Raw genomic sequence first — 15000 nt, forward strand, 5'->3', positions numbered from 1 at the left:
TCTCTCCTCTCTGTCTCTCTCTCTCTCTCTCCTGTTTAATCTATTTAGAGAGCAGAGGACCTTGTAGTCCCAAGAAGGGGCAAATGTAATGGTTCAACTCCCCTTTCCCTCCAAACTGAATGGAAAAACACAACAATGCCTTTATCAGATGTGTGTGTGTGTGTCTTCCTGGTCTCTCGTGGCTCAGCAGATGTTGTTTCTGGATGTAAAACACATACAGTGCATTGTTAGAGTTTTCTTATGTTACGGCCTTATTCTAGAATGGATTCAATTCATTATTTTCCTCAACAATATACACACAATACCCCATGATGACATCACAATACCCCGTAATGACATCACAATACCCCGTAATGACATCACAATACCCCGTAATGACATCACAATACCCCAGTACCCGTGCTGTGTTGGTTTGGCTTTCGTGCCACTTGTGTTGTGCACAGATGATTACGGGTCTCGTCCCGTGTATTGGTACTCCTGTATTGGTACTCCTGTATTGGTACTCCTGTATTGGTACTCCTCACTCTTTTGTTTGGGTTTCTACCCTGTGTTTTGTATTCGTGTTTGTTTGGGCTTCGTGCCTTTACACGGCACGCTGTAATTTGGGTCAATAAAAAAAACGATTACGCATTCCTGCGCCTGTCTCCCATTCCATCATACCAGCGTGACAATAAGTATTCAGACCCTTTGCTATGAGACTCGAAATTGAGCTCAGGTACATCCTGTTTCCATTGATCATCCTTGAGATGTTTCTACAATTTGATTGGAGTCCACCTGTGGTAAATTCAGTTGATTGGATATGATTTGGAAAGGCACACACCAGTCTATATAAGGCCCTACAGTTGACAGTGCATGTCAGAGCAAAAACCAAGCCATGAGGTCGAAGGAATTGTCCATAGAGCTCCGAGACAGGATTGTGTCGAGGCACAGATCTGGGGAAGGGTAAAATAAAAAATACTGCAGAATTGAAGATCCCCAAGAACACAGTGGCCTCATCATTCTTAAATGGAAGAAGTTTGGAACCACCAAGACTCTTCGTAGAGCTGGCCGTCCTGCCAAACTGAGCAATCGGTGGAGAAGGACCTTGGTCAGGGAGGTGACCAAGAACCCGATGGTCACTCTGACAGAGTTCCAGAGTTCCTCTGTGGAGATGGCAGAACTTTCCTGAAGAACAACAACCTATGCAGCCCTCCACCAATCAGGCCTTTATGGTAGGGTGGTGGCCAGACAGAAGCCACTCCTTAGGAACACAGGCACATGACAGCCCGCTAGGAGTTTGTCAAAACGCACCTAAAGACTCGCAGACAATGAGAAACAAGATTCTCTGGTCTGATGAAACCAAGATTGAACTCTTTGGCCTGAATGCCAAGCGTCACATCTGGAGGAAACCTGGCACCCTCCCTATGCTGTGGGGATGATTTTCAGTGGCAGGGACTGGGAGACTAGTCAAGATCGAGGGAAAGGTGAAACGGAGCTAAGTACACAGAGAACCATGATGAAAACCTGCTCCAGAGCGCTCAGGACCTCAGACTGGGGCGAAGGTTCAACTTCCAACAGGACAATGACCCTAAGCACACAGCCAAGACAACACAGGAGTGGCTTCGGGACAAGTCTCTGAATGTCCTTGAGTGGCCCAGCCAGAGCCCGGACCTGAAACCGATTGAACATCTCTCGAGGGACCTGAAAATAGCTGTGCAGCAACGCTCCCCATCCAACCTGACAGAGCTTGAAAGGATCTGCAGAGAAGAATGGGAGAAACTCCCCAAATACAGGTGTGCCAAACTTGTAGCGTCATTCCCAAGAAGACTAGAGGCTGTAATCGCTGTCAAAGGTGCTTCAACAAAGCACTGAGTAAAGGGTCTGAATACTTATTTAAATGTGATATTTCCATTTTTTGTTTGCAAAAATGTCTAACTATTCTATGGGATGCTATGTAATGTCACACCACATTACACCTCTCTATGGGATGCTATGTAATGTCACACCACATTATACACCTCTCTATGGGAATACTATGTAATGTCACACCACATTATACACCTCTCTATGGGAATACTATGTAATGTCACACCACATTATACCTCTCTATGGGATACTATGTAATGTCACACCACATTATACACCTCTCTATGGGAATACTATGTAATGTCACACCACATTATACCTCTCTATGGGATACTATGTGTTGTCACACCACATTATACACCTCTCTATGGGAATACTATGTAATGTCACACCACATTATACCTCTCTATGGGATACTATGTAATGTCACACCACATTACACCTCTCTATGGGATGCTATGTAATGTCACACCACATTATACACCTCTCTATGGGAATACTATGTAATGTCACACCACATTATACCTCTCTATGGGATGCTATGTAATGTCACACCACATTATACACCTCTCTATGGGAATACTATGTAATGTCACACCACATTACACCTCTCTATGGGATACTATGTGTTGTCACACCACATTATACACCTCTCTATGGGAATACTATGTAATGTCACACCACATTACACCTCTCTATGGGATGCTATGTAATGTCACACCACATTACACCTCTCTATGGGATGCTATGTAATGTCACACCACATTACACCTCTCTATGGGATAAAATGTAATGTCACACCACATTACACCTCTCTATGGGATACAATGTAATGTCACACCACATTACACCTCTCTATGGGATACAATGTAATGTCACATCACATTATACACCTCTCTATGGGATACTATGTGACGTCACACCACATTACACCTCTCTAGGGGATACAATGTAATGTCACACCACATTACACCTCTCTATGGGAATACTATGGGATGTCACACCACATTACACCTCTCTATGGGATACTATGTGATGTCACACCACATTACACCTCATTATGGGATACTATGTGATGTCAAATCACATTACACCTCATTTTGGGATATTATGTAATGTCACACCACATTACACCTCATTATGGGATACTATGTGACGTCACATCACATTACACCTCATTATGGGATACTATGTGACGTCACATCACATTACACCTCTCTATGGGGTTCTATGTGATGTCACACCACATTACACCTCATTATGGGATACTATGTAATGTCACATCACATTACACCTCTCTATGGGATACTATGTGATGTCACACCACATTACACCTCATTATGGGATACTATGTGATGTCAAATCACATTACACCTAATTTTGGGATATTATGTAATGTCACACCACATTACACCTCATTATGGGATACTATGTGACGTCACATCACATTACACCTCATTATGGGATACTATGTGACGTCACATCACATTACACCTCTCTATGGGATACTATGTGATGTCACACCACATTACACCTCATTATGGGATACTATGTAATGTCACATCACATTACACCTCATTATGGGATACTATGTGACGTCACACCACATTGCACCTCATTATGGGATACTATGTGACGTCACACCACATTACACCTCATTATGGGATACTATGTGACGTCACATCACATTTACACCTCATTATGGGATACTATGTGATGTCACATCACATTACACCTCTCTATGGGATACTATGTGATGTCACACCACATTACACCTCATTATGGGATACTATGTGATGTCACATCACATTACACCTCTCTATGGGATACTATGTGATGTCACACCACATTACACCTCATTATGGGATACTATGTGACGTCACATCACATTTACACCTCATTATGGGATACTATGTGATGTCACATCACATTACACCTCTCTATGGGATACTATTTGATGTCACACCACATTACACCTCATTATGGGATACTATGTGACGTCACATCACATTACACCTCTCTATTTTATAGTTCTTTAATTGGCATTATATCACTGGATGTTGTGATGCTGACAGAGGGGTTCCAGAACTCCCAGTTTGAAGATTCCTGGAACCACAATGGAACAAGCAGGACATCCGGAATCTTTCAGACAGAAATGATGGAATACCTGGGAATTCTGGTAAAGTTACTGGAGTTTTGCTTTCCTGTTATTGACACCTGCCAGAGGTTGATCTGAAGGTACTTACTGGTGGCTTCTCTCCTGGGGATGTGCTGCAGAGGGATCTTGTGTCTCACTGGAAGCTGGAGAAGGTTCTGGATTTGTGATTCCTCTCCTTTCATCTCCTCCTCTTCCTTCCTCCTCTCTGTCCGCTCTTCCTCTTCCTTCCTCCTCCCTGTCCGCTCTTCCTCTTCCTTCCTCCTCCCTGTCCGCTCTTCCTCTTCCTTCCTCCTCTCTGTCCGCTCTTCCTCTTCCTTCCTCCTCTCTGTCCGCTCTTCCTCTTCCTTCCTCCTCTCTGTCCGCTCTTCCTCTTCCTTCCTCCTCTCTGTCCGCTCTTCCTCTTCCTTCCTCCTCTCTGTCCGCTCTTCCTCTTCCTTCCTCCTCTCTGTCCGCTCTTCCTCTTCCCTCCTCCTCTCTGTCCGCTCTTCCTCTCCCCTCCTCCTCTCTGTCCGCTCTTCCTCTTCCCTCCTCCTCTCTGTCCGCTCTTTCTCTCCCCTCCTCATCTCTGTCCGCGTCACTTCACTCCTCCTCCACACCTCATCCCCCCTCCTCCTCTCCATCTCTACTTCCTCTCTCGTTTCCTCCACAGACTGTGGTTTTGGCCCCTGTTGAGGATGACCAGGCAGGGGGCTCTCCTGTCCTCTCTCCCCCAGCCTCTTCCTCTCCTCCTGGGACTGATAAGGAGGCTGTGTGGGGTGGGGAGGTGGAAGCTGTAGTCTTGTCCTCATCCTCCTGTCTTTTGTGTGTTTTGGCTGGGAATGGGGTTGGGGATGGGGCTGAGAGTAGGGCTGAGGCTGAATGTTAGCCTGAGGCTGGGGCTGGTAATATGTCTGGGTGTCCTGTCTTGGGCTCTGCCCTCTGGAGGCCTGGGTCCTCCGTGGGGGTGCTGTGTCCTGGGGGGTGAGGTTGGAGGTGATGGGGTCTCCTGTCCTTTCTGATCCCCTGGAAGAGATTACATTCCCCTGTAAAAGCTCCCCCAGCCTCCCTTCGAGCCGGCTCATCCGGAGATCCTGCTCCCTCAGGGACTCCTGGAGACCTCTCAGCCCGACCAGAAGCTCCTCTCGCTGGGCCTCCAGGGAGTCGAGACGCCCCTCCTGGCTGTGGAGCTCCAGGGTGAGGCTGGAAAGAGACTCTCCCTGCTCCTGACTCAGTCTCTGGGTCTGCCTGCTGCCCTGTGGAGAGGAGAGGAGAGGAGAGGAGAGGAGGGGAGGGGAGAGGGGAGGGGAGGGGAGGGGAGGGGAGGGGAGGGGAGAGGAGAGGAGAGGAGAGGAGAGGAGAGGAGAGGAGAGGAGAGGAGAGGAGAGGAGAGGAGAGGAGAGTTATAGCAGAACAGATTATAAGCACTACATTTGGCTAATTGACATTATATTATTCACTCGGGAAGAGTGAGCTATTTTTAATCTGGGCAGGGTCATCTTAACTCGATCCTGGGAACCTCATTGGGTGCACTTTTTTTTTCCCGAGCACTACACAAATAACCAACTTTGAATCAGCTGTGTAGTGCTAGGGCAAAAACTGAAATGACATTCCAGGGAGGCCCCAGGACTGACTTTGGGTGGCCCTGCCTCAGTGTTTCCCAAACTGCCCCTGTCTGTAGCTTAGAGTACCTGTCCCTGTCTGTAGCTTAGAGTACCTGTCCCTGTCTGTAGCCTAGAGTACCTGTCCCTGTCTGTAGCTTAGAGTACCTGTCCCTGTCTGTTGTTTAGATTACCTGTCCCTGTCTGTTGTTTAGATTACCTGTCCCTGTCTGTTGTTGCTTCGAGTACCTGTCCCTGTCTGTTGTTGTTTAGAGTACCTGTCCCTGTCTGTTGTTGCTTAGAATACCTGTCCCTGTCTGTTGTTGCTTAGAGTACCTGTCCCTGTCTGTTGTTGCTTAGAGTACCTGTCCCTGTCTGTTGTTGCTTAGAGTACCTGTCCCTGTCTGTTGTTAATTAGAGTACCTGTCACTGTCTGTTGTTTAGAGTACCTGTCCCTGTCTGTTGTTTAGAGTACCTGTCCCTGTCTGTTGTTGTTTAGAGTACCTGTCCCTGTCTGTTGTTGCTTAGAGTACCTGGCCCTGTCTGTTGCTTAGAGTACCTGTCCCTGTCTGTTGTTGTTTAGAGTACCTGTCCCTGTCTGTTGTTAATTAGAGTACCTGTCCCTGTCTGTTATTGCTTAGAGTACCTGTCCCTGTCTGTTGTTGCCTAGATTACCTGTCCCTGTCTGTTGTTGCTTAGAGTACCTGTCCCTGTCTGCTGTTGTTTAGAGTACCTGTCCCTGTCTGTTGTTGCTTAGAGTACCTGTCCCTGTCTGTAGCTTAGAGTACCTGTCCCTGTCTGTAGCTTAGAGTACCTGTCCCTGTCTGTTGTTGTTTAGAGTACCTGTCCCTGTCTGTTGTTGCTTAGAGTACATGTCCCTGTCTGTTGTTGCTTAGAGTACCTGTCCCTGTCTGTTGCTTAGAGTACCTGTCCCTGTCTGTAGCTTACAGTACCTGTCCCTGTCTGTAGCTTAGAGTACCTGTCCCTGTCTGTAGCTTAGAGTACCTGTCCCTGTCTGTTGTTGCTTAGAGTACCTGTCCCTGTCTGTTGTTGCTTAGAGTACCTGTCCCTGTCTGTAGCTTAGAGTACATGCCCCTGTCTGTTGCTTAGAGTACCTGTCCCTGTCTGTTGTTGTTTAGAGTACCTGTCCCTGTCTGTTGTTGTTTAGAGTACCTGCCCCTGTCTGTTGCCTAGAGTACCTGTCCCTGTCTGTTGTTAATTAGAGGACCTGTCCCTGTCTGTTGTTGCTTAGAGTACCTGTCCCTGTCTGTTGTTGCTTAGAGTACCTGTCCCTGTCTGTTGTTAATTAGAGTACCTGTCCCTGTCTGTTGTTGCCTAGAGTACCTGTCCCTGTCTGTAGCTTAGAGTACCTGTCCCTGTCTGTAGCTTAGAGTACCTGTCCCTGTCTGTAGCCTAGAGTACCTGTCCCTGTCTGTAGCTTAGAGTACCTGTCCCTGCCTGTTGCTTAGAGTACCTGTCCCTGTCTGTTGTTGTTTAGAGTACCTGTCCCTGTCTGTTGCTTAGAGTACCTGTCCCTGTCTGTTGTTGCTTAGAGTACCTGTCCCTGTCTGTTGCTTAGAGTACCTGTCCCTGTCTGTTGTTGCTTAGAGTACCTGTCCCTGTCAGTTGTTGCTTAGAGTACCTGTCCCTGTCTGTTGCTTAGAGTACCTGTCCCTGTCAGTTGTTGCTTAGAGTACCTGTCCCTGTCTGTTACTTAGAGTACCTGTCCCTGTCTGTTGTTTAGAGTACCTGTCCCTGTCTGTTGTTGTTTAGAGTACCTGTCCCTGTCTGTTGTTGCTTAGAGTACCTGGCCCTGTCTGTTGCTTAGAGTACCTGTCCCTGTCTGTTGTTGTTTAGAGTACCTGTCCCTGTCTGTTGTTAATTAGAGTACCTGTCCCTGTCTGTTATTGCTTAGAGTACCTGTCCCTGTCTGTTGTTGCCTAGATTACCTGTCCCTGTCTGTTGTTGCTTAGAGTACCTGTCCCTGTCTGCTGTTGTTTAGAGTACCTGTCCCTGTCTGTTGTTGCTTAGAGTACCTGTCCCTGTCTGTAGCTTAGAGTACCTGTCCCTGTCTGTAGCTTAGAGTACCTGTCCCTGTCTGTTGTTGTTTAGAGTACCTGTCCCTGTCTGTTGTTGCTTAGAGTACATGTCCCTGTCTGTTGTTGCTTAGAGTACCTGTCCCTGTCTGTTGCTTAGAGTACCTGTCCCTGTCTGTAGCTTACAGTACCTGTCCCTGTCTGTAGCTTAGAGTACCTGTCCCTGTCTGTAGCTTAGAGTACCTGTCCCTGTCTGTTGTTGCTTAGAGTACCTGTCCCTGTCTGTTGTTGCTTAGAGTACCTGTCCCTGTCTGTAGCTTAGAGTACATGCCCCTGTCTGTTGCTTAGAGTACCTGTCCCTGTCTGTTGTTGTTTAGAGTACCTGTCCCTGTCTGTTGTTGTTTAGAGTACCTGCCCCTGTCTGTTGCCTAGAGTACCTGTCCCTGTCTGTTGTTAATTAGAGGACCTGTCCCTGTCTGTTGTTGCTTAGAGTACCTGTCCCTGTCTGTTGTTGCTTAGAGTACCTGTCCCTGTCTGTTGTTAATTAGAGTACCTGTCCCTGTCTGTTGTTGCCTAGAGTACCTGTCCCTGTCTGTAGCTTAGAGTACCTGTCCCTGTCTGTAGCTTAGAGTACCTGTCCCTGTCTGTAGCCTAGAGTACCTGTCCCTGTCTGTAGCTTAGAGTACCTGTCCCTGCCTGTTGCTTAGAGTACCTGTCCCTGTCTGTTGTTGTTTAGAGTACCTGTCCCTGTCTGTTGCTTAGAGTACCTGTCCCTGTCTGTTGTTGCTTAGAGTACCTGTCCCTGTCTGTTGCTTAGAGTACCTGTCCCTGTCTGTTGTTGCTTAGAGTACCTGTCCCTGTCAGTTGTTGCTTAGAGTACCTGTCCCTGTCTGTTGCTTAGAGTACCTGTCCCTGTCAGTTGTTGCTTAGAGTACCTGTCCCTGTCTGTTACTTAGAGTATCTGTCCCTGTCTGTTACTTAGAGTACCTGTCCCTGTCTGTTGTTGCTTAGAGTACCTGTCCCTGTCTGTTGTTGCTTAGAGTACCTGTCCCTGTCTGTTACTTAGAGTACCTGTCCCTGTCTGTTGTAGCCTAGAGTACCTGTCCCTGTCTGTAGCTTAGAGTACCTGTCCCTGCCTGTTGTTGTTTAGAGTACCTGTCCCTGTCTGTTGTTGTTTAGAGTACCTGTCCCTGTCTGTTGCTTAGAGTACCTGTCCCTGTCTGTTGTTGCTTAGAGTACCTGTCCCTGTCTGTTGCTTAGAGTACCTGTCCCTGTCTGTTGTTGCTTAGAGTACCTGTCCCTGTCTGTTGTTGCTTAGAGTACCTGTCCCTGTCAGTTGTTGCTTAGAGTACCTGTCCCTGTCTGTTGCTTAGAGTACCTGTCCCTGTCAGTTGTTGCTTAGAGTACCTGTCCCTGTCTGTTACTTAGAGTACCTGTCCCTGTCTGTTACTTAGAGTACCTGTCCCTGTCTGTTGTTGCTTAGAGTACCTGTCCCTGTCTGTTGTTGCTTAGAGTACCTGTCCCTGTCTGTTACTTTGAGTACCTGTCCCTGTCTGTTGTTGCTTAGAGTACCTGTCCCTGTCTGTGTCTCAGTCCTCTCTCCAGCGAGGCCAGTCTTCCCTCCATCCTCTTGTTCTTCTTCTGTAGTTTACTGCTCCGGTCTTTCAGGACGTCCAGCTCCTGTTTTTTATACGATTTTTTATGTTTCAAAACAAAACAGGACAGAAACAAGATAAAACAATGACAGGGCCCAAACTAAAACGAAATATAAGCAAACAATAATTTTAACGTAATAATATAACATAAATATACATACGTATTTATATATTTTAATATAAAATATAACATAATATGTAACATAAATGTAAATATAACAATATATTACAATAATAATAATATAACTAAAATGATATAAACAGTAACCTGTGTGGTGGTGTCTCTGAGTTGTGTTAGTTCCTGGGTGAGGTTTCTGTGTTGGTCAGACAGGGTCTGAACTCTGGCCTCTAGGGGGGTCGACACATTAGACATATGGTTTAGAAGGTCTAACCGGCTCAGGGTCTGTTCCTGGAATCGACGGAACTGAGAAACAAACACACAACATCATCTCCAGTTCTTACACACCCACTATATTTACAGCAGTACATGGAAACCCATTCAAATGAGGGGATTCGGCTACGTCAGCTTCACCCGTTGCTGACAGGTGTATAAAATTGAGCACACCGCCATGCAATCTCCATAGACAAACATTGACAGTAGAATGACCTAACTGAAGATCTCAGTGACTTTCAACGTGGCACCGTCATAGGATGCAACTTTTCCAGCAAGTCAGTTTATCAAATGTCTTCCTTGCTAGAGCTACCTCGGTCAACTGTAAGTGCTGTTATTGTGAAATGGAAACATCTAGGAGCAACAACGGCTCAGCCGCGAAGAAGCAGACCACACAAGTTCACAGAACAGGACCGCTGAGTGGTGAAGAGCGTAAAAATAGTTTGTCATTGGTTGCAACACTACCTCTGGAAGCAACATCGGCACAAGAACTGTTCGTCGGGGAGCTTCATAAAATGGGTTTCCATGGCAGAGCAGCCGCACACAAGCCTAAGATCACCATGCGTAATGCCAAGCGTCGGCTGGAGTGGTGTGAAGCTCGCCGCCTCTGGACTCTGGAGCAGTGGAAACGTTTTCTCTGAAGTGATGAATCACGCTTCACCATCTGTCAGTCCGACGGACTAATCTGGGTTTGGCTAATGCCAGGAGAACGCTACCTGCCCCAATGCATAGTGACAACTGTAAAGTTTGGTGGAGGAAGAATAATGGTCTGGGGCTGATTTTCATGGTTCGGGCCAGAACCCCTAGTTCTAGTGAAGAGAAATCTCAACGTTACAGCATAAAATTATATTCTAGACGATTCTGTGCTTCCAACTTTGTGGCAACAGTTTGGGGAAGGCCCTTTCCTGTTTCAGCATGATAATGCCCCCGTGCACAAAGCCAGGTCCATACAGAAATGGCTTCTCGAGATCGCTGCGGAAGAACATGACTGGCCTGCACAGAGCCCTGACCTCAACCCCATCGAACACCTTTGGGATGAATTGGAACACCGACTGCAAGCCAGACGTAATCGCCCAACATCAGTGCCCGACCAAGTCCCCGCAGAAATGTTCCAGCATCTAGTGGAAAGCCTTCCCAGAAGAGTGGAGGCTGTTATAGCAGCAATGTTCCAACATCTAGTGGAAAGCCTTCCCAGAAGAGTGGAGGCTGTTATAGCAGCAATGTTCCAACATCTAGTGGAAAACCTTCCCAGAAGAGTGGAGGCTGTTATAGCAGCAATGTTCCAACATCTAGTGGAAAACCTTCCCAGAAGAGTGGAGGCTTTTATAGCAGCAAAGCTGGGACCAGCTCCATTGTTATGCCTGTGATTTTGGAATGAGATGTTGGACGATCAGGTGTCTACATACTTTTGGTCATGTAGTGTATCCCACTTATGGATTTTCTTGTAATAAAACAATAACATATCAAGGGAGACACATGAACAGACTTATACACAGACACACTCACACAGACACACTCACACAGACACACTCACACAGACACACTCACACAGACACACTCACACAGACACACTCACACAAACACACTCACACAGACACACTCACACAGACACACAGACACACAAACACACTCACACAGACACACTCACACAGACACACTCACACAGACACACTCACACAGACACACTCACACAGACACACTCACACAGACACACAGACACACTCACACAGACACACTCACACAGACACACAGACACACTCACACAGACACACTCACACATATACACACAGACACACTCACACAGACACACTCACACAAACACACTCACACAGACACACTCACACAGACACACTCACACATATACACACAGACACACTCACACAGACACACTCACACAGACACACTCACACATATACACACAGACACACTCACACAGACACACTCACACATATACACACAGACACACTCACACAGACACACTCACACAAACACACTCACACAGACACACTCACACAGACACACTCACACATATACACACAGACACACTCACACAGACACACTCACACAGACACACTCACACATATACACACAGACACACTCACACAGACACACTCACACAGACACACTCACACATATACACACAGACACACTCACACAGACACACTCACACAGACACACTCACACATATACACACAGACACACTCACACAGACACACTCACACAAACACACTCACACAGACACACTCACACATATACACACAAACACACTCACACAGACACACTCACACAGACACACTCACACAGACACACTCACACAGACACACACATATACACACAAACACACTCACACAGACACACTCACACATATACACACAGACACACTCACACAGACACACAGACACATATACACACAGACACACTCACACAGACTCACACACACATATACACACAGACACACTCACACAGACACACTCACACATATACACACAGACACACTCACACAGACTCACACATATACACACAGACACACTCACACAGACACACTCACACAGACACACAGACACACTCACACAGACACACTCACACAGACACACACATATACACACAGACACACTCACACAGACACACTCACACAGACACACAGACACACTCACACAGACACACTCACACATATACACAGACACACAGACACACTCACACAGACTCACACATATACACACAGACACACTCACACAGACACACTCACACATATACACACAGACACACTCACACAGACTCACACATATATACACAGACACACACAGACACACACTCACACAGATACACACACACACAAACACACTCACACAGACACACATACAAAACCATACACACCGACCTGATCGTCAAGTCGTCTGAGTCTCTGGTAGATGGGCTTCCTGAGCTCAGCAGTCCCCTGTCCCCTACAGGCCTGAAGCTGGAGGACAACCAGGAGAACCAGGGCCAGGGCCCTCCGTCCGGCTCTGAGGCTGGTCATAGTGCAGCGTGGCTGGGTTAGGGCCGGGCCGGGGTCTGGGTGTCTAGAGGTGCGGAGGTTGTTATCTCTGAGAACTACCGAGGGTAACTAATAGAGGTGAAGGAGAGAGAAGAGGGATGGGAAGCCCCCTAACACACACACACATCTGTTTTTTTCCCACAATGCATCACTGGCAGGGAAGCAGAGGCAGAACATGATGACTTTACCAGACACACACACACACACACACACAAACACATGAACACACACACACGTAATACACACGTGAACGCACACACACACATAATACACACGTGAACGCACACACACACATAATACACACGTGAACGCACACACCGTTAACAAATAGGTGAAATAAACTCAAAACAAGAAAAGTATTAACTAATTAATTCTATTTTACAAATCTAGGTCAGATTTTCACTTTGTGCAGTGTAGTATAGATATATATTAGTCAGGTGGCTGTAGTATAGATATATATTAGTCAGGTGGCTGTAGTTGTATAGATATATATTAGTCAGGTGGCTGTAGTTGTATAGATATATATTAGTCAGGTGGCTGTAGTAGTATAGATATATATTAGTCAGGTGGCTGTAGTTGTATAGATATATATTAGTCAGGTAAATGTAGTTGTATAGATATATATTAGTCAGGTGGCTGTAGTTGTATAGATATATATTAGTCAGGTAAATGTAGTTGTATAGATATATATTAGTCAGGTGGCTGTAGTTGAATGATATATAATAGTCAGGTAAATGTAGTTGTATAGATATATATTAGTCAGGTGAATGTAGTTGTATAGATATATATTAGTCAGGTGGCTGTAGTTGTATAGATATATATTAGTCAGGTGGCTGTAGTTGTATAGATATATATTAGTCAGGTAAATGTAGTAGTATAGATATATATTAGTCAGGTGGCTGTAGTTGTATAGATATATATTAGTCAGGTAAATGTAGTTGTATAAATATATATTAGTCAGGTAAATGTAGTTGTATAGATATATATTAGTCAGATGTAGTAATGTTGTCTGAGTGGGACAGGTTGTATGATGTAGTAATGTTGTCTGAGTGGGACAGGTTGTATGATGTAGTAATGTTGTGTGTAATGTTGTCTGAGTGGGACAGGTTGTATTATGTAGTAACGCTGTAGTAACATTGTCTGAGTGGGACAGGTTGTATGATGTAGTAACGTTGTAGTAATGTTGTCTGAGTGGGACAGGTTAAATGATGTAGTAACGTTGTCTGAGTGGGACAGGTTGTATGATGTAGTAATGTTGTAGTAATGTTGTGTGTAATATTGACTGAGTGGGACAGGTTAAATGATGTAGTAACGTTGTCTAGGTGGGACAGGTTGTATGATGTAGTAATGTTGTAGTAATGTTGTCTGAGTGGGACAGGTTGTATATATGTAGTAATGTTGTCTGAGTGGGACAGGTTGTATGATGTAGTAATGTTGTCTGAGTGGGACAGGTTGTATATATGTAGTAATGTTGTCTGAGTGGGACAGGTTGTATGATGTAGTAATGTTGTCTGAGTGGGACAGTTTGTATGATGTAGTAATGTTGTCTGAGTGGGACAGGTTGTATATATGTAGTAATGTTGTCTGAGTGGGACAGTTTGTATGATGTAGTAATGTTGTCTGAGTGGGACAGGTTGTATGATGTAGTAATGTTGTGTGTAATGTTGTCTGAGTGGGACAGGTTGTATTATGTAGTAACGTTGTAGTAATATTGTCTGAGTGGGACAGGTTGTATTATGTAGTAACGTTGTAGTAATGTTGTCTGAGTGGGACAGGTTAAATGATGTAGTAACGTTGTCTGAGTGGGACAGGTTGTATGATGTAGTAATGTTGTAGTAATGTTGTCTGAGTGGGACAGGTTGTATGATGTAGTAATGTTATCTGAGTGGGACAGGTTGTATGATGTAGTAATGTTGTAGTAATGTTGTGTGTAATATTGTCTGAGTGGGACAGGTTAAATTATGTAGTAACGTTGTCTGAGTGGGACAGGTTGTATGATGTAGTAATGTTGTAGTAATGTTGTGTGTAATATTGTCTGAGTGGGACATTTTAAATGATGTAGTAACGTTGTCTGAGTGGGACAGGTTGTATGATGTAGTAATGTTGTCTGAGTGGGACAGGTTGTATGATGTAGTAATGTTGTCTGAGTGGGACAGGTTGTATGATGTAGTAATGTCAGAGTGGGACAGGTTGTATGATGTAGTAATGGTGTAGTAATGTTGTCTGAGTGGGACAGGTTCTATGATGTAGTAATGTCGGAGTGGGACAGGTTGTATGATGTAGTAATGTTGTCTGAGTGGGACA

The 15000-nt window shown here is 45.5% G+C and overlaps 1 protein-coding gene across 1 annotated transcript in view; it reads right to left on the reverse strand.

Annotated features, from left to right (window-relative positions):
* LOC109885816 (pentraxin-4) overlaps positions 1 to 4269 on the reverse strand; it is a 14290-nt gene extending 10021 nt beyond the window's left edge. Inside the window, exon 1 of the mRNA XM_031814233.1 lies at positions 4092 to 4269. Coding sequence (XP_031670093.1) covers positions 4092 to 4185 — 94 coding nt within the window. The 5' untranslated portion in view covers positions 4186 to 4269. The remainder of the gene's footprint in view (positions 1 to 4091) is intronic.
* Positions 4270 to 15000: the final 10731 nt, after the last annotated feature.

This window comes from Oncorhynchus kisutch, unplaced genomic scaffold (genome assembly GCF_002021735.2).
Source record: "Oncorhynchus kisutch isolate 150728-3 unplaced genomic scaffold, Okis_V2 Okis06b-Okis10b_hom, whole genome shotgun sequence".
Lineage (NCBI taxonomy): Eukaryota > Metazoa > Chordata > Actinopteri > Salmoniformes > Salmonidae > Oncorhynchus > Oncorhynchus kisutch.